General features: G+C 37.9%; 1 protein-coding gene across 2 annotated transcripts in view; it reads right to left on the bottom strand.

Annotated features, from left to right (window-relative positions):
* Positions 1–1,575: 1,575 nt before the first annotated feature.
* The window catches only part of MELK (maternal embryonic leucine zipper kinase), a 101,537-nt gene continuing 77,127 nt past the window's right edge, over positions 1,576–25,985 (bottom strand). For both annotated transcript variants that reach the window (XM_049896517.1, XM_049896518.1), the window contains 5 exons: positions 18,352–18,571; positions 15,528–15,624; positions 13,256–13,424; positions 4,946–5,049; positions 1,576–2,034 (listed from right to left, as the gene is read on the bottom strand). In XM_049896517.1, the coding sequence (XP_049752474.1) occupies positions 1,857–2,034; positions 4,946–5,049; positions 13,256–13,424; positions 15,528–15,624; positions 18,352–18,571 (768 nt within the window). In that variant the 3' untranslated portion in view covers positions 1,576–1,856. The remainder of the gene's footprint in view (positions 2,035–4,945; positions 5,050–13,255; positions 13,425–15,527; positions 15,625–18,351; positions 18,572–25,985) is intronic.

Below are 25,985 nucleotides of genomic sequence, written 5' to 3'. Positions count from 1 at the left end.
GCCTCTACCAGCCTAAGCCCAGGAGAACTAAATTGTGGCCAGCTACCACCACCAACTGCTCTGACAGGAATCACAATAGTGAGTCCTGGACAGAGTGGGAAAAAAATGTAGAACAAAATTCAAATTCAAAAAAAAAAAAGACCAGACTTACTCATCTGACAGAGACTGGTGGAACCCCCAAGACTACGGCTCCCAGACACCCTGCTAAGTCTGAACTGAAGCTACTCCCAAAGCCCACTTTTAGATAAAGATTAGACAGGCCTATAAAACAAACGGTAATACACATGAGAAACGTGCTTCTTAGTTCAATCAAATATATGAGGCCGAATGGGCAACTCTTGCCCAAAAGCAAGACGAGAAGGCAGAAAAGGACAGGAAAACTGGACGAATGGACACAGGGAACTGAGGAGGGAAAGGGTTAGAGTGCTGTCACATTGCAGGGATTGCAACCAATGTCACGAAACAATTTGTGTATAAATTTTTGAATGAGAAACTAACTTGTGCTGTAAACTTTCACCAAAAGTAAAGCACAATAAAATTATTTAAAAACAAAAATCTTTGACAGCTATCCTTTGTCAAAAACACTCAGTGGGACATTCAAATTCCTTCATGACTTACTTCCAACTAAACTTTCAAGTCTCATATCTCCTGCTATTTCCCCTTTGCACCATCTTCTGCCTCCATCCCAAACACTCCATGCTATTTTATAATTCCATGTCTTTGCACATAAACCGTTCTGGCTGTCAAGCATGTCTTCCTCCCTCTTCTCTTTCTGGTGAACTTCTTCTATACATCCTTCAAGACCATCTGAAACGCTATCTTCTCCAAGAAATCATCCCTTACTCCTCCAGGCAAAGTTGATCATCCCCTCTAGGCTATAGGCATTCTGTCTCTCCTAATAGACTCTGAACTCCATGAGTTCACTAGACAGCATCATCTTCGGCCCCAGGACCTAACGCTTATAAGCACTTAGCAAATGTTCACTGAATAAATGAATGACAAAATGTTCCCTCACTACTGACTAGAAATAGTGCTTTTTTTCCTCCAACTAGTTTAATTGGTAAAATTCTTATAAATATAACTTGAGTTCTGGCCTTTAGAGACCAATAAAATGAAATAAAAGTACAAATTTGAGGCCAACATTGAGACATAGGGAAAATTACCATAAAGTAACATTTTGTGGGGTTCATAGTTTGGATACTTATCATTGTTGACCGAACATACTTACTGAAGTCAATACTCTTTTATTCAACATATTAAATGTGTTGTTTAACTCTGGTAACCACAGCTGTGACTTAGTTAACGATCTCAATAAATCCTACTTAAATCAGAGACAGGAAAAAAATTATGCAAATGAATTCTTATCTGTTTTTCTGCCTAAGGCATATTTGATAACAGATGAAACATGCTCCTTATACATACTCTAAACAGTCTCTACTTAATAGTCAGGAAGCCATTTGAGATTTTATTTGGATCACAATCAAATAAAAAGAATAAAAGAAGCCTGCTATATTCACAAACGGTTTTATTTCAGAAAGAAATTACACATTAAAAGGGAACATAGTTAAGAGCTTACATTCATATATAGAAGTGAATCTAGGAAAGTCAACAGTTATTAATATACAAAGCCACATGTTTAAAAAAGACAGTAACAGATAATGACAGATGGGTCTGCCTTAGATTTATCCACAAAATATCATCGTCTGTTTAAAAACAAAAAGATATAGGTCTTTAAGATAGCTCTTTGGAAATGAGTTTGTATTCCCAAGGACTTGAAAATCAAACCAATCATACCAGTCTCAGTGTAAGCTGTATCACATTCATACTCATCCAGCAGGATGGAAACCGTCCATCAGTTACACCTTGCAGCTAGATAGGATGTCTTCCACTAATCTCTTGTAAACCCAGGCATCCCCCTTAAGCCGCTGCCTCCTGATACCCACCACATCAGGTTTTTGAAGCTGGCACACTTCTAGTTCAAACTGCATTGTCACTTTGCCAAAATCTGACTGTGTTTGACACTTCAGTGTATAGCTGTGAAAAACAAGATAAGAAGCCAGTTAGTGGGAGAACCATGAATATTCTGTATAATATAAGAGGTTTCTAAACCTCTAAGAGGCCAGTGGAGAAAATGAACCATGATTTCATATTAAGCAATGTATTGCCGCTTACAGTTTCCTAACGACCTAGCTATGCTTTAGTGGTGGAGTATGACTGGTGTTTTTCCAGATGCTGAACTAGGATCCTAAGAAAGAATAAGGATGAAAAGGCTTTACCAGAATTCTCCCTCGATCCAAAGAAAAGCCCTTCTTTCATGGCTGTACATGCCATTCGTGCTCAAGAAATCTTCTGGCATCCTTTATGCAACCCTTTCAACAGTGTAATCCGTGAACATTAAACTATTTCCACAATGTTCACAACAAAGGAAAACACAGGGAAGATTAGGAATATTTTCTGTGTGTATGTACCTCATCAGAAACGTCTATCTTTCATACAAACAAAGCCGAAGCCACTAACCTGCCAGAAGGACACATGTTTTTGAGGTTTTCCTACTACTAGTAAGAGGTCATGATCATTAAAATACTTTATTGCAGTGTCATAAAAGAAAACTAAGGAGGTGGTATAGTCCCTTGGTTGAAATGCATGGCATTTGTAATTAGAATTGTCATGCTGCCTACTCTGACAGCAGAAAGATCCAGCCCAACTGAAGCCTAAAACTTATTTTAAGGAATAGGTATGTTCCTGAAAAGCTGCATAAAATAAATTCATGCAAATTAGTTCACATTAATTTTTAGAGTTTTACTTGTCTTCTTACTGATCTTCAAAAATAATGCCTAGGATCATTTTTAAGTTCGGCAGAAATGCAGAGCAATTACTTTGTATCTGCTATATAATACTATGAAGTTTCACAAAATATTTGTTTTCTTAGTTATGTATTTTGGGGTAAGGATTTGATATCTTAAAAATAAGCAGTCAATATCAGAAATGCCAAAAGGAATACCCTGTAGTTAAGGTTCCTAATGGGAAGATGAGGCACAGAACAATTTAGTCACAGGGAAGCAGACAAAAAGTTAATTCTTCCTGATTGGAGAAAGACAACAATGCAATATAATCAAGATTAGTAACATTCCACCACTGAAACACTTTTGTTTTTCTGCCTTGCACAAAGAAGGTAAAAACACAGAAAGTAAAAAAGAAAGGAAGGGGTCAAGACAGAAACCTTCTGGTTAATCAGGAAGTTAGAAGGACAAATGATTAGTGATCTCCTGATAACGCATGTGAAGAAGGAAAGATCTTCAAAAGGCTTTTGATCTAGAGGTTAGAGGCTAGAGGTTCTGGAACGTAGTCAAAGCCCAAAATGAAGAATACAACGAGTTAGGGAGACGTGTTCTAATAAATCCTAAAGAAGCAAATCGCGTTCACGTAAGGAATGGTTGCCAACATATACATAAGGTAGTGAAAAGTAACAACTTTTGCAAAAGATTTCTTCTTAAAATCTTACTCTATACTGAATATTCTATTAAAAAGTTTTTGTTAAATCTATTAGTGGTTACAAGAGACATAACTTAGTAACCAGAAGTGGTCTGGCTATTCATAATCAGTCCATGAGATCACAGCCAAGGAGCCATCTGATGGCAGTTCACTCAATAACAGGAAAGAGTTAAGATAAAATAACTTCCTAAAGCATTGAAAACCCAAACCAACCTGTGAAACAGCAATTCATTTAAAAAAGGATGCTGCTATAAGTCCCTGATTTGTTTGAGGTGTCTCATAAATTTAGATTACAATTTATAAATATTATCATAATGTAAGAAAACAGAGGATTTAAATGAAAACTGGAAGAGGTTCAAATTTTCCTATTTTAAAGTGAAAAGTGTAACTTTGAAAGTGGTGAACTTACAATACAGGGGAGGTCAGCACAATTGGACTAAACCAAAAGCAAAGAAGTTTCCTGAATAAACCGAATGCTTCGAAGGCCAGCGTAGCAGGGGCAGGGGTCTGGGGACCATGGTTTCAGGGGACGTCTAAGTCAATTGGCATAATAAAATCTATTAAGAAAACATTCTGCATCCCACTGTGAAGACTGGCGTCTGGGGTCTTAAACGCTAGCAAGCAGCCATCTAAGATGCATCAATTGGTCTCAGCCCACCTGGATCAAAGGAGAATAAAGAACACCAAGAACACAAGGCGATTACGAGCCCAAGAGACAGAAAGGGCCACATAAACCAGAGACTACATCATCCTGAGACCAGAAGAACTATACAGTGTCTGGCTACAACCGATGACTGTCCTGACAGGGAACACAACAGAGAACCTCTGAGGAAGCAGGGGAGCAGTGGGATGCAGACCCCAAATTCTCATAAGACCAGACTTAATGGTCTGACTGAGACTGGAAGGACCCCAGTGGTCACGGCCCCCAGACCTTCTGTTGCCCCAGGACAGGAACCATTCCCAAAGCCAACTCTTCAGACATGGATTGGACTGGACAATGGGTTGGAGAGGAATGCTGGTGAGGAGTGAGCTTCCTGGATCAGGTGGACACTTAAGACTATATTGGCATCTCCTGCCTGGAGGGGGGATGAGAGGGTGGAGGGGTTTAGAAGCCGGCAAAATGGACACAAAAAGAGAGTAGAGGGAGAGAGTAGGCTGTCTCATTAGGGGGAGAGTGATTGGGAGTGTGTAGCAAGGTGTATATGGGCTTTTGTGTGTGAGACTGACTTGATTTGTAAACTTTCACTTAAAGCCCAATAAAAATTATTAAAAAAAAAAGTGGTGAACTTGTACAAAAGAGAATAAAATGTGAACAATTACACTACTATAAAAGCTTTTTAGAATGAGGTGGTAGAAATGTATTTTAAAAAAAAAGAACAAATAAACCCATATTTTCTTAAATCCCAAAAGACTTCAAGTAATAAATGCAACATCCTGTAAATGTGCTTCTTACCCTTTTTGTACAAAGTTGACATGCTTCTTTGGAAGAATAGACATTATTTCATTCAAGAGTTCATCTGGATTCACTAATCTGGTAGTAGTCACATTATAGTGAAGCTTAAAAAAAAAAAAGAAAAGGTGAGAGGAAAATCTTTACACTGACACAAAGAATTTAACTTTACCCAAAGTAATGTGGACTTTGTCCTTGGTGCCTGAGAAATATTCCTTGGAGTAACTGGGGTGTCTTGGCCTGGGACTTCCAGGCCATACCTGAGTATTTGTGCTGCTCAGTGGGAGCTGCCCAGGCTAGAAAAGAATCACCTGGAAGACCCTTACCAACTAGCCTCAGGAGGCATGATTTAGCCTATCATGCAGGACCGGCCAATAAAAGCCCAGAACATGAAGGATCAGGGAGCTTCCTGGTTGGCAAAGAGAGGGTGACATGCCCTCTTTGGGACATAGAAACTCCACATTGGGAAGCCTCCCACACCTAGCCCCTGCGTCTCTTCCTTATGACGATCCTGATTTGCATCCTTTACCTATAATAAATCCTAATCATAACTATAGTACTCTCCATGAATTCTGTGAGTCGTTCCAGTGAATTATCGAACTCAAAGGAGAAGAAGGAGCAAGCAGGTGAAAGCAAAGGTATCGTCCGGACTCACAAACTTGTGGCTGCTGTCTGCCTATTTGACAGTCTAAAGGATGATGTCTTTTTAACCTGTGAGATCTGCCCTAGTTCAGCGTGGCTAGGGTCAGAGAGAGACAGTGTGCCAGGTGGGCAGCTGGTGTCAGACAATGATTTAATTCCAGAAGCTGATTCTATGACAATTCTATGAGGAAATGAACTGAACAACTATTCCTTTTAAAAAGTACACCTTTTCCTTACTATCCAACATTTCACATTTACAACAAAAGTAAAAAATCTACTATCTGACTATCTTGTGCATTAACAACTTATGTCTGGCAATAACGAACACCAAGACGTGAGGTGAGAGTAACACTGGCTTTGATGGTCAAGGTTATGTGCCAACTTTCCTGGGCCATGATTGTCAGTGGTTTGGCAGTTACGTAGTGCAATGATGTAACTTGGCAGTTACATAACAATGCAATTTGGCAGTTATGTAATGATGTACTCATCTTCCATTTTGTAATCTGATGTGGTCATTTTCACGTAACACTATTTCACATAATGACCTGGTCTTTGTAACATAACCATGTTGATAAGTGAGAAGAAACTGTGGCATACTATTTTTTTCTCATTGACTAAGGCATAATTCTCAGAGATGTTTATTTTCATTCCTGATTGCTCTCATTCATTCATTCATTCATTCAACAAATATTTATTGAATGCTTACTATGTGTCAAGCACTTTTCTAGTAGATCATGAAGACACACTAGTAAACAGACAAAATCCCTGCCTTCCTAGTAGTATCTTCAGTGTTAAATAAAATCTTAGTTTCTATGTCTTTCAGATTCCAGGGTTTTTTTTAATAAATAACAAAATGCTGAAGTTGGAAAGTACCCAACTACCTCACTTTTCAAATTAAGGACATAAACACCAAAGAAAAGATATAAACTTCTGAAGGTAGGGTTTCCCAAGGTACAACATACACTATCACTGACGAGATTCATCGGGTGGCATATATATAAATATTTTTAATGTCTGTTCCAATCTGATTTAGAAAATATAATTAGCTTTTTTTTTTTTAATGATATATAGTTTCCTTTTAAATACATTTAAGTTTAAAATATATTTGAGCATCTGATCCAAGCCATGGTATTTTCAATCCCCCCATATGTATGCAAAAGCTAGACAATGAATAAGGAAGACCAAAGAAGAATTGATGCCTTGAATTGTGGTATTGGCAAAGAATATTGAATATACTATGGACTGCCAGAAGAACAAACAAATCTGTCTTGGAAAAAGTAAAGCCAGAATGCTACTTAGAAACAAGAATGGTAAGACTTCATCTCGTGCAGCTTTGCACATTATCGGGAGGGACCAGTCTCTGGAGAAGGGCATCATGCCTGGTAAAGTGGAGAGTCATCGAAAAAGAGGAAGAACTTCAAAGAGATGGATTGACACAGTCTTACGTACTTTGGACATGTTATCAGGAGAGATCAGTCCCTGGAGAAGGACATCATGCTTGGTAAAGTAGAGGGTCAGAGAAAAAGAGAAAGACCCTCAACAAGATGGATTGACACAGTGACTGCACCAATAGGCTCAAACATAGCAATGATGATGAGGATGGCACAGGAGCAGGCAAGGTTTTGTTCTGTTGTACATAGGGTCACTATGAGTCAGAACCAACTCAAGGGCACCTAACAACAAAGTTAAAAAGTTAGTCATCTTGATTGTGATGATGGCTTCACAAGTGTATGTCAAAGCATATTATCATGGATTGAATTATGTCCCCCCAAAAATGTGTGTATCAACTTGGTTAGGCCATGATTCCCAGTACTGTGTAGTTGTCCTCCATTTTATGATTGTAACTTTATGTTGAGAGTATTAGGGTGGGATTGTAACACCACCCTTACTCAGGTCATCTCCCTGATCCAAGGTAAAAGGAGTTTCCCTGGGGTGTGGCCTGCACCACCTTTTATCTCTCAAGAGATAAAAGGAAAGGGAAGCAAGCAGAGACTGGGGGACCTCATACCACTAAGAAAGCAGCACCAAGAGCAGGGCACATCCTTTGGACATGAGGTCCCTGCGCCTGAGAAGCTCCTCGACCAGGGGAAGCCTTCCTCCAGAGCCGACAGAGAAAGAAAGCCTTCCCCTGGAGCTGACACCCTGAGTTTGGACTTGTAACCTACTAGACTGTGAGAAAATAAATGTCTCTTTGTTAAAGCCATCCACTTGTGGTATTTCTGTTATGGCAGCACTAGAGGACTAAGATACATACTAAATTGTACGTTTTTAATATATATAGTTTATTGTATGCCAATTATACCTGTATAAAGGTTATTTTTATAAGTGAGTCAATATAAAGAAAATACCAGATAAATAATGATGCAGTTGATATCCTAGGATGGCAAGTGTCATGAAAGTGAGTGTTAAATGGCTGGAGCTTGGGGAACCTCAGCTTCAAGTTATAAATGGAACAAGTGGCACTGCCATGACTAAAACGGGGCCCTCTATTTCCTCATTCCTAATCCACGGCTCTTTTCACCAAACTAAATTGGCTCTGTCAAGATGATAATAAGTTGAACACTTTAAAATTGCAATTTATATGACTCCTTTTGTAAAATAAAGAATTAACCCTAATTTACCTACAGGCAGATTCCATTCCAGACCACCTCAATAAAGCAAGTAACGTAATAAAGCAAGTCAAGTGAATTTTTTGGTTTCCCAGTGCATATAAAAGTTATGTTTACACTATACTGTAGTCTATTAAGTATGCAACAGCATTATGTCTAAAAGGACAATGTACATACTTTAATTTAAAAACCCTTTATTGCTAAAAAAAAAAAAAAAAAATGCTAACCACCATCTCAGCCTTCAACGAGTCATAATCTTTTTGCTGGTAGAGGGTCTTGCCTCTATGTTGATGGCTGCTGACTGATCAGGGTGGTGGTTGCTGAAGGCTGGGTGGCAATTCCTTAAAACAAGACAGCAATAAAGTTTGCCGCATTGACTGACTCTTCTTTTCACAAAAGATTTCTCTGTAGCATGTGATGCTGTTTGATAGCATTTCACCCACAGCAGAACTTCTTTCAAAATTGCAGTCAATCCTCTCAAACCCTGCCGCTGCTTTATCAACTAAATTGATGTAGTATTCTAAATTCTTTGTTGTCATTTCAACAATGTTCATAGCATCTTCACCAGAAGTAGATTCCATCTCAAGAAACCACTTTCTTTGCTCATCCATAAGAAGCAACTCCCATCCATTAAAGTTGTATCATGAGATTGCAGCAATTCAGTCACATCTTCAGGCTTTACTTCTAATTCTAGTTCTCTTGCTATTTCCACCACATTTGCAGTTACTTCCTCCACTGAAGTCTTGAACACTTCTAAGTCATCTATGATGGTTGGCATCAACTTCTTCCGTCCAAACTCCTGTTAATGTTGATCTTTTGACCTCCTCTCATGAATCACGAATGTTCTTAATGGTATGTAGAATAGTGAATCCTTTCCAGACAGTTTTCAATTTCCTTTGCCCAGATCTGTCAGAGGAATCACTATCTATGGTAGGCTATAGCCTTACAAAATGCATTTCTTAAATAATAAGACTCAAAGTCAAAATTATCCCATGATCCAGGGGCTGCAGAATGGATGCTGCATTTGCAGACATGAAAACAACATTAATCTCCTTATACACCTCTATCAGAGCTATTGGGTAACCATGTCTGTTGTCAACGAGCAGTAATATTTTGAAAGTAATCTTTTTTTCTGAGCAGTTGGTCTCAACAGTGGGCTTAAAATATTCAGTAAACCATGTTGTAAACAGATGTGCTGTCATACAGGCTTTGTTGTTCCATTTATAGAGCACAGGCAGAGTAGGTTTAGCATAATTCTTAAAGGCCCCAGGATTTTTGGAATGGTAAATGAGCACTGGCTCCAATATGAAGTCACCAGCTGCATTAGCCCCTAACAAGAGTCACCCTGTCCTTGGAAGCCAGGCATTGACTTTTCCTCTCTAGCTATAAAAGTCCTAGATGGCATCTTCTTCCAATATAAGGCTGTTTCATCTACACTGAAAATCTGTTGTTTAGTGTAGCTACTTTCATCAATTATCTTAGCCAGATCTTCTAAATAACTTGCTGTAGCTTCTACAGCTGCTTCACCTTGCACTTTTATGTTATGGAGACCCATGAACCAACTTCTTCAAGCTTCAAACTTTTCTTCTGCAGGTTCCTCACCTCTCTCAGCCTTCATGGAATGAAGAGAGTTGGAGCCTTGCTCTGGATTAGGCTTTGGTTTAAGGGAATATTGCGGGATGGTTTGATCTTCTATCCAGATCACTAAAATTTTCTCCATATCAGCAATAAGGCTGTTTCCCTTTCTTATCACTCCTGCGTTTACTGGAGTAGTACTTTTAATATCCTTCAAGAACTTTTCCTTTGCATTCACAACTTGGCTAACTGGCACAAAAGGCCTAGCATTGGGCCTGTCTCGGCTTTCAACATGTCTTCCTTGCTAAGTCTAATCATTTCTAGCTTTTGATTTAAAATGAGAGACATACAACTCTTCCTTTCACTTGAATACTTAGAGGCCATTGCAGGGTTATTAACAGGCCTAATTTCAATACTGTCATGTCTCAGGGAATAGGGAGGCCCAAGGAGAGGGAGAGAGACAGGGAACGGCCAGTTGGTGCAGCAGTCAGAACACACACATTTATCAATTAAGTTCACCATCTTATATGGGTGCAATTCATGGCACCCAAAAACAATTACAAGAGTAACATCAAAGATCACTTATCACAGAACCATAACAGATAAAACAGTAATGAAAAAGTTTGAGATATTGCAAGAATTACCAAAATGTGACCCAGAGACACGAAGTGAGCACATGCTGTTGATAAAATGGCGCTAAGAGACTTGCTCGATGCAGGATTGCCACAAACCTTCTATTTGTAAAAAACACAATATCTGCAAAGCACAATAAAGCAAGGCGCAATGAAACTAGGTATGCCTATGTTTAAATTCCAGATTTTTATAGATTGATTCCTGAAGGTGGAGAGGACTTCCGATCTTAAAAAATTAAGGTGTTCCACTCCTTCCCAAAGACTTGAAAGTAGGATCTCAAAGAGATATTTGTAAACCCATGTTCACTGCAGCATTATTCACAAAAGTCAAAAGGTAGAAATGGCTCAAGTGTCCATCAACAGATAATAGATAAACAAAATGTGGTATATACATACAATGAAATATTACTCAGCCACAGAAAAATGAAATCCTAATACATGCTACAACATGGACGAACCTTGAAAACATTGTCTGCGTGAAGTAAGTCAGACACAAAAGGACAAATACTATATGATCCTATTTATATGAAATATCTAGAAGAGGCATATGGATAGAAATACAAGTTTATTAGTAGTTACCAGAGGCTTTGAGGGGAGGCGACGGGTGGAAACCCTGGTGGCATAGTGGTTAAGTGCTACGGCTGCTAACCAAAAGGTCAGCGGTTCAAATCCACCAGGTGCTCCTTGGAAAGTCTATAGGGCGTTCCACTCTCTCTCCTATAGGGTCATCATGAGTCGGAATCAACTCAACGGCACCAAGTTTTTTGTGGGGTAAGGGGGAAACAAGAAGTTATTGCTTAAAGGTACTGAGTCTCTATTCAGAGTGATGAAAAACATTTGGAAATAGAAAACAGTGATGGCTGCACAACATGGAGAACATAATTAACGTCACTGAACTGTACACTTTAAAATGGTTAAAATGGCAATGTTTTGTTATATATATCTTATCACAATAATTTTTTTTTTTAAATCAAGGTGTTTTTTGTTATTCCAACTTTTCTGTAAGCTTATCATTTTTTAATTAAGAAGTCGGGTAGTCATTAGCCATTAAACTCACTGCCACTGAGTCAACTGAAACTCATAGCAACCCTATAGGACACACAATCTTAACCATCACAGCCCCACAGGGTTTCCAAGGAGCGGCTGCTGGATTTGAATAGCCAACCTTTTGGTTGGCAGCCATATCACTTATCCACTGCGCCACCACGGCTCCCGCTAGCCATTAGGGGAGATGCAAAACAAAATCACAATGAGAAACCACTTCACCCCCATTAGAAAAAATGGAAAACAAGAGGTGTTGGAGAGAATATGGAGAAACTGGAGCCCTTATCCACTACTGGTGGCTAATTGAAAATGGTACAGCCAGTGCAGAAAACCGTTTGGCAGTTCCTCAAAAGGTCGGGCAGGCAACTACCCATGACTCATTAATCCCAATCCTAGGTATTACCCAAAAGAAGTGAAAACGGGAATGCAAACAGAATCCTGTATACCAACATTCACTATGGCACTTTTCATAATAGGCCAAAAGGTAGAAGAAACCTAAACATCTGCCAAGCGATGAATGGATAAACAAAACTGTGGTATATACATACAATGGAATATTTTTCAGCCATAAAGAGAAATGAATTCCTAATACATGCCACAAGAAAGACGAACCTTGAAAACATTATGCTAAGTGAATTAAGTTGGTCACAAAAGGTCAAATACTACATGACCTCACTTAAATTAAATAAGCAAATACAGAGAAACCAAAGCTTATTAGTGGTTACCAGGGGTGGGAGGGAAGGGGGAAGAGGGAGTTTTTGTTTGCAGGGCAGAGTTTATGGTAATGTTGGTAGATTAGGAAAAAGATAGGGATAGGGGTTTCACAACATGAAGAATGTAATCAATGTCATTGAACTGCACATGTAGAAACTGTTAAATTATCGTGAGAGCCTCTATGCAAAACTAAACATGGACGCAGTACCCAAATCCTGGGGACCACTGTGATCTTTTCCTTCCTCTTCTGGGCCCCACACCTCTTGAAACATGTCTTTATCACAGCATTGAGCCCAGTGTGCCACAGCAACATCCCTGCCTGTTTTCATTGCCAGTCTATGAGTTTTTCAAGGACACAGATTGTGTCTTACTCACCTCTTTACCTCTTACTTCCCACATTTCTGCCAAACAAAAATGTCATTTATTAGATGTCTGAATGAATGCCCAGAGAGAATCCAAGAAAGTAAGGAATATTTTATATCTACTAACTACTTATTTTTTCCTTTCCTCTCCCACCTAATATATTGTCCCCACCACTGACACATGAAACTTTTAAAGCATAATTGGCTATCAAATAAGGTCCAAACTCCTTAGGCAGGTCCTTGAGCCTCTTCAAGCCTGCCTTTCCAGTCTGTCTCTCACTATTTCCTTCACACACACCACACTCAAAGTTCAAATTAACTTTCCAAATATTCAAATATTCCTTGAGGAACTCCAAAAGTAGAGGACTCTTCTAAGTGCCAGAAACACAATAATAATTGTTGTTCCCCATATATACCCCGTGTTTCCCCACCTCCATATTTCCAACGTGATTATTCCTTCTACCTGAACTTGAATATTTGAATGATAGTTATTTGCTCCTTGAAGGAAGTATCTGCATCTAATTTACCTCTACATTCTCAAAACTCATTGCATAATAACATACTCAAAATTTTGGATGCTCAAAAAATATGTAGTAACTAAATGAATGAATGAATGAATAAGTAAATAAAAAGTATTAATAAATTCATTCACTGAGCACTTTTCTTTAAAAAAATAAATAAGTGGTCCTGTTGATAATGAGCTTCTGCCATATTAGAGAATTCCAGCCCATTTACCTTTAATCTTCTTGGTCCATCTTTGGCAGAGCCCTTCCTTTTACTCCTGGTAAGCACAGTCATAACTTTATCCAATCCCCTTTCAAGGCTTCCAAACACTTTGGTTCCTTTTCTTTTTGGAGTATCCTCTACATGTGCTTGGTTGAGATTCAGCTCCACCGAGCGGCACCTTAAAAACAAAAAACAGCCTCCATGAACAACTGTCTCCTTCACCATGAGACCAGAAGAACTAGATGGTGCCCAGCAACCATTACAAAATATTTTGATCAAAGATTCTATAGAAGAATCCTGATCAAAAGAGGGAAACGTAAAACTGAATTTCAAATTCTCATGAACTCAAGATTTTCTGGAGCCATTGAAGGCTGGATGAACCTCCAAAACTATTGTCCTGAGATAATCTTTAAACCTTAACCCAAAAATAATCCCTGAGGTCTTCTTAAAACCAAACAATAATTTTGCTTAACTAGTAAAGAATGTCTGCCTTGAGCATTATGCTCTTTTAAGAACTATCTATATGGGATCAAATTGACACCAGCAACTTGAAAAATTAGACAGGAACCTTAGGGGGCAATGAATTTATGTTAATGGGGGAGGAACAACTCAGAAAAGGAGGGTGAGAATGGTTGCACAACTCAAAGAATGTAATCAAATGCCACTGAATTGTACACACAGAAACTGTTGAACTGGTGTATGTTTTAGCATGTATATTCTCAACAACAGAATAAATAAATTATATACAAAACAAAATAGAGCCTGAGCAGAGCTGGACCTCCTGCTTTTGAGGTGTGAGCCATTCAGGTGTGCCAGGGCCAGATCATCTCATCCCTCCTCAGGGAGAGCTAAAGTCATTTCCCACTGGGAGGTAGCCATTGCCCTCCCTCTCCTCCAGCCAACTGCCATTCAGCAGCTTTTCGACAAACTTTTTTTCTTAAATGTCAAAAAAACAGAAAAGATGAAAGAATGGTACAATAAACACCCATATATCCTCCTAGATTCAATAATTGTTAATATTTTACCACAGTCCTGGTGGTGAAGTGGTTAAGCATTCGGCTGCTAACCAAAGGCTGGCAGTTCATACCTACCAGCCGCTCCTTGGAAACCTTTCGGGGCAGTTCTACCCTGTCCTATAGGCTCACTATGAGTCAGAATTGACTCCACAGCAATGGGTTGTTTTCTTTTTTTATAGATAAATAAATTCATTAAATGTATGTATTTGCTGAGTTGTCTGAAAGTAAGTTGAAGATATCATGACAATTCACCCTGAAACATGTCAGCATATATCTCCAACAAATAAAGACATTTTCCTACATAACCACAATACGATTATCACGTCAAGAAAATTAATAATTCCATAGTATCAATATTGAGTTCCCATTCTAATTCCCCCAATTGTCCCCAAAATGGATTCTGCGTAAAAAAGAAGGAAAAAAAAAGTTATAAAGGACAATAAAGCATAATCTATTCTGCAGTATTTTTCATACAAGAAGAGTGGGCTCTCTTAGAAACACCATTCAGAGTCTTCCCTATTTTGGGACTGCTATTTTTTTTTTTTTTTTTAGACGGGATCCCTGGTAGTGCAGTGGTCAAGAACTTGGCTGCTAACCTAAAGGCTGGCAGTTCAAACCCACCAGCTGCTCCTTGGAAACCCTATGGGGCAGTTCCACTCTGTCCTTTAGGGTAGCTCAGAGTCAGCATCAACTCCACAGCAACGGGTTTTTATGTTAGAGGAGCCCTGATGGCGCAGTGGTTAAACACTCAGGTGCTAACCCAAAGTTTAGTGGTTCGAACCCGCCAGCTGTTCCGTGGGAGAAAAATGTTGGCAGTGAGCTTCCATAAAAGATGTGCAGCCTCAGAAACCCTGTGGGCCAGTTCTACCCTGTCCTAGAGGATCTCTATAAGTCAGAATCAATTCAACAGCAACAGGTTTTTTGGTTTTGGATCTGTTAGTACGGATGTCTATACAAGCAGGAGAGTGGGGAAAGATGGACCTCAGAGAGGTAACTGCATGGTTGGGGCCAGACCTACTTTCTTCCCACCCTGCTGTATTTTAAGTTAAGGAGGCAGTCCCACTGCTGATCAGTTTCATAACTCTATCCTCTGAAGAAGGCAGTGAAAACACCTCCAGTAATGGCCACAGACCATCCTCAGTCAGTCCTAGAGTCACCAAGAGACCCTATGTTTTAGTTCACTTAATCAAGTTTTTTGTATATGGATAAAAGGAAATCAGGTTACATTTACTAAAGATCAAGAGTCTAAAAAACTAGACACTTACCGCCTCTCAGGGCTAATGACACCTGTCATTAACTTGTTTGTTCCTGCTGAATTTACTGGTGTTTTAACTGGGGTTTCATTCAGGCACTGGTTTCTATCTATTAGAACAAACAACACACATAAACCATATATAGTTGACATACTATGTTTTGGAAATCTCTACCAATAATACATATATCATCTCATTCACTGGCTTCAGGAATATTGTAATCACTTGGACTGTCAGGTTAAAGGTTCTAATTCTCTAAAAATTGTTTCCATCTGATTTATCATAAAAACAAAATCATCTTGCTTTGTAACTATGGCTCTTCTCTTTTGTCCACAGCAAAACTGAGGCTATGCTGATGATTTTAATATATCATATGGTAAATCTAAATAGAATAATCATATATAGAGAGAGATTTTCTGATTAATGATTCTTCTTTTTATAGATAAGTCAACCTGTATTTATAAAAGGGCACAATTCATGCCTTTAATTGATACAGTATTGAAAGGAGTTAGTTCAAGTTATAGTTCAAGTTATAGACCTATTCAATTCCTGTTAGGCAAAGAAATCAGTTCCCTGGGAACACTTGACAAAAGTTATTTAACAGATGGTGTGAGCTTTGCTTATTTCTTATATTTTCTATTACAGAATCTTGTCTTTCATTCTAATAGGGTATTTGCATCCCAGAGAGTTTGTGACAAATTTGTATTAACAAATGAGATTATCACTGTTTAGTTAGCTCTTTGGTCATGATCTAAAAATTTCATAGCCTTGACAAATAATAATATTCACTTTAAAATAAACAAACATATGATATCAAGTTTTTACAAAAAGATTGGGGGTTTTGTTTTGGTTTATTTATGACTATTGAACATTATTCTCATTGGTTTTACAAGAATGAGAAAATAAGGTCAGTCAAAAATATCTGTGAAAACTGTTTTCATTTTTGTATACTGTAAGCGTCTACTTCTATACATAGTTGCCCTTCAATAAACTGTCATTGACTGGATTGTACAGGGTCCAGAAAAATGAAATTAGTGTTTATGCCAAAAATAACTAACAGCAAGAGTAAAATGCAAAGTGCTAATGGAAGCCATCAATCAGGGGTTTCAGCCACTTGATCCCTTAGGCAGCTCTTACGTTTTTTAAAAAAAAAATACGGCCGGCAATTGCTCTTGACCAACACAATCATTCTCACAGGGGCAAAATATGTAAACTGACAACACTCTAAGATTATAAAATAAATTTCAAACTACCCACATTTCAAAGCCTTCAGAGTTATAGAAAAAGTAAAAAATATCAATAATGGAAGGGAACCGTAGCTTCAAAAGCTATTTAAAAAAAAACCCTGAATGAGCTAAGGTTCACCTTAGCTCTCCGTCCAACCTTATGACTAACAAAGAACGTTTTAGCTATTTTAAGAGAAATAACAGAAGGCGACCCCTCCTCGGGAAAAGATGAAATAGCAGCTACTATTGAAGTCCTACTATGTGCGGGTGTTATTTCACTGAATCCTCCTAATCACCACAGGCACCCCCCTCCACACACACATCATCAGCATTGCACCTAACTAGCCTCACATTTTTTCGGGAAGTGTTATTAGATTTGACAAATAGGACAACGTCGCTAACATAATATTGGGACTTCCGGGAAATCTTCTGACAAAGTCTCCCATAACATCTTTATAGATAAGAAGTTGGCCTCTTAAACTGGTTACCAGCCCCATTAGCAAACTGGAAACACAATGGAGGATGTGGTTTAGGAGTAGCTCACCCCGTAGTGTTTCAGAGCTGTGTCCATTAGGATCTTCACATAAGAGTATATCACAATTGCTGGAAAAAAGGCTCATGAAGCTTAGGGGTCATTTTAAAAAGCGACATATCAGATCAGATCACAGTAAATAAAATTCCTTCAGACTCTAACTTATTTCTTCATTCAACAAATGTGGCCCCTACTATGTATGGGGGCAGTTCTACTCTGTCCTATAGGGTTGCTATGAGTCGGAATCAATTCAGTGGCAACAGGTTTGAGTTTGTTTTTTTTTTTTATGGGCCAGGCATTGGGCATCTACTATGCACCAGACAACAAATACGGCACCTAACTGTGCACTATGCCATGTGCAACAAACACGGTAGACAGCCTCATAGCACTCACTGTCTTATCCTGGTGAGCCCAGTCCTAGAAACCTGGGTTCATAAGAGGCACAGTAACAAAATAGAATGTGTCCAGAGTAGGCCAACCAGCAAAACACCGAGCTGTCATAAAGGAAATGGTTTATATAATTGTCAATGACTAACCTAAAGCGAAACTAAGTGAAATAAGAGAGTTGGCTTCACACAGATATCTGAAGGGCAGCACAGATTTACCCTCTGGCTGGGGTACACAGCAGGGAGGAACAGGGCCAGAGCCCAGAACTGGAGACTCAGATAAATAAGTAGGGCTCAGCAGAGACTTCAGCTTGAGTCAGTACAGGTGCAAACAAGCAAGCAACGTCTAAACCTAGATATATGACCTTGATAAATTGCTTTACTCCTCTGAGTCTCAGGTTCCTCAGTTGTGAAAAGGGAGTCAGACCAGATGGGTTCTAACATGCCTCTCAGCTTTGATAATATATGATGTTCTGAGTCAATTTTATAATTGTGAAAAAGTTAGTATCATCTGAGAAAAATTAGAAGTTGACTAACATGCTTTCATTTCAACTAATGCAAATATATATGATAAAATAGCAGCTTGGCTTCTCCCAGAAATTCCTGAGAGCAATGCTCTGTGTTTATTTAGCATGGTAAAAAGCACAGAATTCAACGGTATTTTACCTCTGCTTAAAACACATAGTAAATACCTTTTGAGGGTGTAGTGTAACAATTTGGTGTAGTGAGTATTCCCCTTTTATGCTGGTTCTTATTAACTGGAGTCTTTGGCTCAGGAAATAAAAAGTACTCTTCCTTCTTTACAGCAGACTTAGGTGTATATATATTCTCTTTGTTCTTTATTTTACGTGCAGATGCTCTGCATAATACTGGAGTTAATGATTTAGATTCCAGATCATTTGATTTTGTCCACTGCTTGGCAAACCGGGGAAAAGAAAAAAAGTGACTGCATTAAGCATACTGAAGAAGTCAATTTCTTTATAACATGCCTTAATCTTTTACAAATTACCTTGTACCATTTTTATTAAAATGAAATACTAAAAGAAATTCTTGGCAATATCAGGAAATTTGAAAATACGTATTCCATTCTCGTTAGTACATTTAAATCATTTTAGTCTGTCCTAGTGACAGGTAATTTTCAACATGTTTCAGGCCAAGTGCTTAACCAAACATACCCACGTCCTAGGCAATATTGAGAATGGCCAATGTTTCCCATACCTAGATTGCCATGGCTTGCCTCTAAACTATGTACCAAAAATAAAAGCATAGTCAGTGGTTATGGAGGAAAAAACATGTTAAAATGTTCTAACAGAAATGCTGGATAAAAAAATATTTTTTAATCCTTTTAAATTTATGATTGAACTTGCAAGAAAGAAAGGAAAATCCTCAGAGGCTGAACTAAAAACAGGAGCATGAACACAGAGACACAGTCAAGGCTAAAACCGCCCACTGCCCTAAGGGCATCAACCTACCATCTCTGATAACCTACAGCATAGATTTTAACAGTCACGGAAGCCTTAGGCAAGGTGGTAAGTTAGACTCAAAGCTCCCAGGTGAGGCAAAGAGAGGCTATAACTTAAATGAAAGGATGAATTAAATATAAATCTGCCCTGCAAAGGTAGTCAGCAAGGAAACTTGTCTGTCTTAGCCTTGGCTTTTGGGGAGAACAGAAAAGAAGAGCCTCCTTTAATAATTTGTAACTAACCACAGGAGAATCTTCAAATAGTTTTGGTGCCTAAATTCATACTGCCTGCATGGTTCCAGAAACCTCAAACCTAGAATTTAATTTAAAGTAGTCCTAAATTGGTTGTGCCCAAGGGGCCTGATAAAAGCAAACAAAAATACTATCTGAAAGAAAAACTTCAATGCAACCCAACCCAAGCCCTCAACCTTTAGCCCAAGCCTCAAAGAAAGCCCATACCGTTTTAAGATATATGAGCCTATAAAAAAACATTTCAAAAGACATAAGCACCCCAAGCAAAGGTGGGCAAAAAAAAAAAGAAAAACATAATCAAACACATTAAGATATCATATATTAAAAATATCCAAGAACGTAAATATGTCATTATGTTTAAAATAATAAAAAAAGAAATAAAAAATATAAGCAAGCAACAAGACTACCAAAAATGTTTAGACAGATTTGAAAAAGAACAAAAACTCTAGAAATAAAACATTTAATGATTAAAATGAAAAACTCAATGGACTAGTCAAATAGCAAATTAGAGACAAAGAGAGAATTTGTAAATGGGAAGATAAATCTGAAGAAATTATCCAGAACGCAGCCCAGAGAGAACAAGATATGTAGGCTCTATGAAATAAGAGTTTAAGATAGACAATGAAGTGAGATGGTCTAACATATGTCTGTTCTGAGAGGTAAGAATTAGAGAGAATGGAAGAGTGGCAATTAGTCAAAGAACTTTCCAAAATTGATTAAAGATACAAATCCTCAGATATGGGACGCACAATGAATCACAAGCAGGATACACAAGAAAAAATCCACATCTAAAATTTGGAAACAGATAATGGTAACGGTTGAATAACACGATAAACATAACTAATGTCACAAAATTGTACATGTGGAAAATACTGAAATGGCAAACAATTTATTACATATGTATTTACCACATACACACACAAATGTTGAGGGAAAGAAGAAGGAAAAAAAAAGAAATCCACATCTATACTTACAAGGTTGTACAACTCTAAAGGACACTATCCACATAGACACCACACAGATGGTATGATTCCCTGGAGTTGTACAATGCAATGTCTCTGAGAGAGAAGCTGCAGAATATCAAAAACAAAGATTCTAAAAGGAACCAGAGAGAAAAAAAGACAAACTAGAAAGGAAGAATTAGACTGATGGTGATTTCTCAAAGGCAACAATGAAATCAAGAAGAAAGCAGACTAATATATTCAAAATGCTGAAAAGACTATACTTTCTACACAATTTTTCTATAAACCTAAAATTGCTCTAAAAATAAAGTTTATTAATAAAAAAAAATTCTGAGAGTAAAAATAACTGTTAAACTAGAAATGTACACACAAGGGAACCACATTCCAAAAATGAAGGTGAAAGATCATTTTAGGCAATAAAAAAAGTATTTACCACCAAATGACCTCACAAAAACACGAGTTAACCTAAATAAATATTGATAATATTACATTCTAAAATTAATAACTAATTTGTAAAGTTAAAAATGTATAGAGCTAAAAAAAATGTACTATACTTGTGTAAGATGTAATCATTCTGGGGAAATGAGTGAAGAGTACATGGGATCTCTCTTTACTACTTTTGCAACTTCCTGTGAATCTATAAATATTAAAAAATAAAAGTTAAAATAGAGAGAAAGCTAAAATACTGGACGTCAATAGCAAGTAATCTAGAAGAGGTGCCTGGCATTAAGTATTGTAAGGACTTCATATTATTTAGAAGAGTAAAAATATAGATTAAAGAAAACAAAATCCTCATACCTGGACCAATAGGCAACATCATGATAAACGAAGAAAATACTGAAGTTGTCAAGGACTTCATTTACTTGGATCTACAATCAACACCCATGGAAGCAGCAGCCAAGAATTTGTATTAGGCAAATCTGCTGCAAAATACCTCTTTAAAGTGTTAAAAAGCAAAGATGTCACTTTACGGACTAAGGTGTGCTGAACCAAGCCGTGGTGTTTTCATTTGCCACGTATGCATGTGAAACCTGGAAAATGAATAAGGAAGAGCGAAAGAATTGATGCCTTTGAATTATGGTGTTGGTAAAGAATATTCAATATACCAGGGACTGCCAGAAGGATGAAGAAATCTGTCTTGAAAGACCAGCCAGAATGTTCATTAGAAACAAGGATGGCAAGACTTTGTCTCACATATTTTGCTATCAGGAAGGACCAGACTCTGGAGAAGAACATCATGCTTGGTAAAGTAGAGGGCCAGTGAAAAAGAGGAAACCCTGGATGAGATGGATTGACACAGTGGCTGCAGCAATGGACTCAAGCATAACAACGATTGTGAGACCGCACAGGATGGGGTAGTGTTTCCTTCTCTTGTACATACAGTTGCTATGAGTCAGAATCAACTCAACAGCAGCTTACAACAAAGATACAGATTGACTTTACATTTGGCTAAATAAATAAAAAAAATTTAAATATTAAAAGAATAGAAATAAAACACAAACCAACAGAATGATAGGAAATTAACATAAAAAAAACAAGAAATAAGGGGAAAATACAGAAAAAGCAGGGCAAACAGAAACACAAAGATGGACAAATAAGATAAATTAGTAAACACACCTTCTTCATCAAAATTAATGACTTGTCATTAAAGTCACAAACTCAGATAATATATCTGCGACACACAATCAACAAAAAATTAGAATCAAGATTACATTAAGAACTTCAATACAAGAAAAAAAAAAACAATCCAATAGAAAGATCAGCAAATGACATGAAAAACTATTTCACAGACTAGAAAACACTAATGGTCAATCAATATATGAGAAGACATATAAATAATCAGAAGAGTACAAATTAAAACCACAGTAAAATAGCACTTACACTCAACAGATTAGAAAAAAATTAAATAGCTAAAAATATCAGGTATTGGTAACTACATGGAGCAATGCAAACTTATACTGCTGGTTTAAACATAATCAGTACAACTACTTTGGAAAAAATTTGACATTATCTGGTAAAGATGAAGATATTCATTCTACTCCTAAGTATATCCTGAAAAACTCTTGCGCTTATATCACAAGGGACTTGCTGTGCAGAAAGAGGCAACACAGCAGGCCTGATCTTTAGAAGTGCCTGCTTGCAGGGCTGGCCCTTGGCTAGCCTTTAGGAACTCACCTTTTGAAAAGTTCTCAATGCTGATAAACCCGTTTGAATGGCCGAGGCACTGAACCCTGTTGTACCAGCTTGTACAGACTGTACAATGGTGCAATTTATGGTGAACACGTGCTTTCATTCTGTTGTTAGATGCTGTGGGGTCGGTTCTGACTCAAAGCAACACTATGTACAACAGAACGAAACACTACCTGGTCCTGGGCCATCCTCACAATAGTTGTTATGCTTCAGCCCATTGTTGCAGCCACTGTGTCAATCCATCTCGTTGATAGCCTTCCTCTTTTTTGCTGACTCTACTTTACCAAGCATGATGTCCTTCTCCAGGGACTGGTCCCTCCTGATAACATCTCCAAAGTACATGAGGCAAAATCTCATCATCCTTGCTTCCAAGGAGCACCCTGGCTGTATTTCTTCCAAGACAGACTTGTTCCATCTTCTGGCAGCCTACTCTTCGTCAGTCTTCCTTGTTCATTGTCCAGCTTTCACATGCATACGAGGTGATTGAAAACATCATGGTTTCGGTCAGATGCACCTTATTCCTCAAAGTGACATCTTTCCAACACTTTAAAGAGACCTTTTGCGGCAGATTGTTGTTTGATTTCTTGACTGCTGCTTCCACGGGCATTGAACTATGTCATGCCAATTGACTGAGTTGTCCCACGAGACTATGGTCCTAAGCCCTTTAACCCAGTAAACCAATTCTGTGAGGTGCTTGGCTTTATCCAGGAAATCTCCATAACTGTGCAGCATATATGCAGCACACTCAAACATGTACATACATATGCCTACAGTGGGATTCTGGATTACAGATATACCTATACGTGCATGTACACGTACTCATATATGCCTTCCTATATTTATATACACCTATGTAACCACACATATATTTTTTGGTTATTATTGTTGCTGCAAAATTGTATATGTTATAGCATTTGCCACAATTGTCTCTTATTCTAACATGCTCTTTTTTAAACTTTTATTGAGGTATACTTTACAAAGTATAATATTTGCCTATTTTAAGTATACAATTAATGATTTAGTAAATTTACAGAGCTGCATAACCATCACCACAATCCACTTTTACAACATTCACGTCACCCCAAAGAGATCCCTTGTGCCCAGCTGCAGCTGATTACCACACCCATCCCTAGCCCCAGGGAATCACTAATTTACTTTCTGTCTCTATATATTGCCCTCTCTTCATTATGTACCACAATTTGTTCATCCATTCATCCATTGATCAGCACTTAAATTATTTCCATCTTTTTCCCACTGTGAATAATGCTGCAGTGAACATAGATGTACATCATATCTATTCATGACTGCTCTTATCGCTAGGGTATATACCTAGGAGTGGGATTGCTGGATCATAAGGTATTTCTATTTCTAGCTTTTTGTGGAAACGCCATACTGTTTTCCACAGCGATTATACCATTTTACAATCCCACTAGCATTGTATAAGAGTTCCAATCTCCCCACAACTTTGTCAGGATTTGTTGTTTTCCGTTTTTTTTGATCAGTGCCACTTTTGCAGGAGTGAGATGGTATTTCATCATATTTTTGATTTGCATCTCTCCAGTGGCTAATGATCACAAGCACCTTTTCATGTTTGTTAGCCGCCTGAATGTCCTCTTTGGTCAAGTGTCTGTTCATGTCCTTTCCCCATTTTTTAATTGGATTGTTTGTCTTTTTGTTGTTGAGTTGAAGTTTTCTATGTATTGTAGAGTTAGACCCTTATCAGATATATTGCTGCCAAAGATTTTTTTTTCCAGTCTATAGGTTCCCTTATTACTTTTTTGGTAAAGTCTTTTGATGAGCATAAGTATTTTTTAGAAAGAAGGTCTCAGTTATCTAATTTATCTTTTGTTGTTTGTGCATTTTTAGCTTTGTTTGATACACTATTTTTGACAAAAATTAGGTCCCCTTGACAGGAAAGCTGGTAATAGGGAACCCAAGATTGAGAAAGGAAAGTGCTAACATGTCGTGGGATTGTTAAATCAATGTCATAGAACAATATGTATACTAACTGTTTAATGAGAAACTAGTTTGTTCTGTAAACCTTCATCTAAAGTACAATAAAAAAAAGAAAAATTAGGTCCCCTAGTTTTGCCCCTATGTTATTTTCCACAAATTTTATAGTTTTAGCATTAACATTTAGGTCTTTGATCCATTTTTAGTTTTTGTGAGCAGTGTGAGTTAGGGATCCTGTTTCATTTTTCTGCAAGTGGATATCCAGTTTTGCCAGCACCATTTGTTAAAGAAGCTGCTTCTTTCCCATTGAATGGACTTAGGCCCTTTGTCAAAGACCAGCTGCCCACAGATGGATGGATTTACTTCTGGGTTCTCAATTCAATTCCATTGCTCTATGTGTCTGTCACTGAACCAGTACCAGGCTGTTTTGATCACTGTGGCTATATAGAAATTTTGAGATCAGGAAGTGTGAGGTCTCCTACTTTGTTCTTCTTCTTCAATATTGCTTTAGCTATTTGGGGCCTCTTTCCTTTCCATATAAAGTAGGACATCAGTTTTTCCATTTCATTAAAGAATGTTGTTGGGATTTGAATGTGGATTGCATTATACAGGCAGTCCTTGGATTATAAACGTCCGACTTAAAGACAACTTGTACTTGCCCTGTAATGTTATCTAAATTTGCCCTCACTTTGAAAGACCTGAACCAACTCCTACTCAGCAACAAATTCTTCATCACAATCACCTTCACTTGTTGCACATGCAGCTTTTAAATCACTGAAGAGGATTCGAGCTTTTCCTTGCGCTAAAGTAAGGCTAAATAAGAACTGTATACACCTATTCTGACTTACCTACAAATCTGACTTAAAGACACAGGAATGGATCTTGTTCGTAACCTGAGGACTGCATGTATCTACAGATCGCTTTGGGTAGTACTGACATTTTCACAATATTAAGTCTTCCAATCTTCGAGCATGGAATATTTTTCTATTTATGTAGGTCTCTTTTGGTTTCTTGCAATAGTGTTTTATAGTTTAACTTGCATAAGTCTTTAACATCCCTGATTAGGTTTATTCCTAGGTATTTTACCCTTTTGTTAACCCAATCACTTTTGAGATATAAAAGAACCGATTAGGCACAGAAGCAATCAAGTACACATGGGGAAAGACAGGTGCCATGCCAAATGAAGATCACCAATGAACTGAGGAACAGAAGCTAAACAGAGAAAAGGATCTTCCCCCAGAACTGACAGGGAGAGAAGCCTTTCCATAGAGACTCAATGGGAACCAATGACAACAACAGGGCCAGTGCCCTGAATTCAGACTTCTAGCCTTCTAAACTGTGAGAAAAGAAATTTTTGCTTATTAAAGCCACCTACTTGTAGTATTTCTGTTATAGTAGCACTAGATAACTAAGACACTGTAAGAGAGAGAACTGTGGAACACCATCAAGCACACAAATATATGCATAGTGGGAGTTCCAGAAGGAGAATAAAGGACAGAAAGAGTAT

Source organism: Elephas maximus, chromosome 9 (genome assembly GCF_024166365.1).
Source record: "Elephas maximus indicus isolate mEleMax1 chromosome 9, mEleMax1 primary haplotype, whole genome shotgun sequence".
Taxonomy (NCBI): domain Eukaryota; kingdom Metazoa; phylum Chordata; class Mammalia; order Proboscidea; family Elephantidae; genus Elephas; species Elephas maximus.
This window is presented reverse-complemented; position numbering and strand designations above follow the sequence as displayed.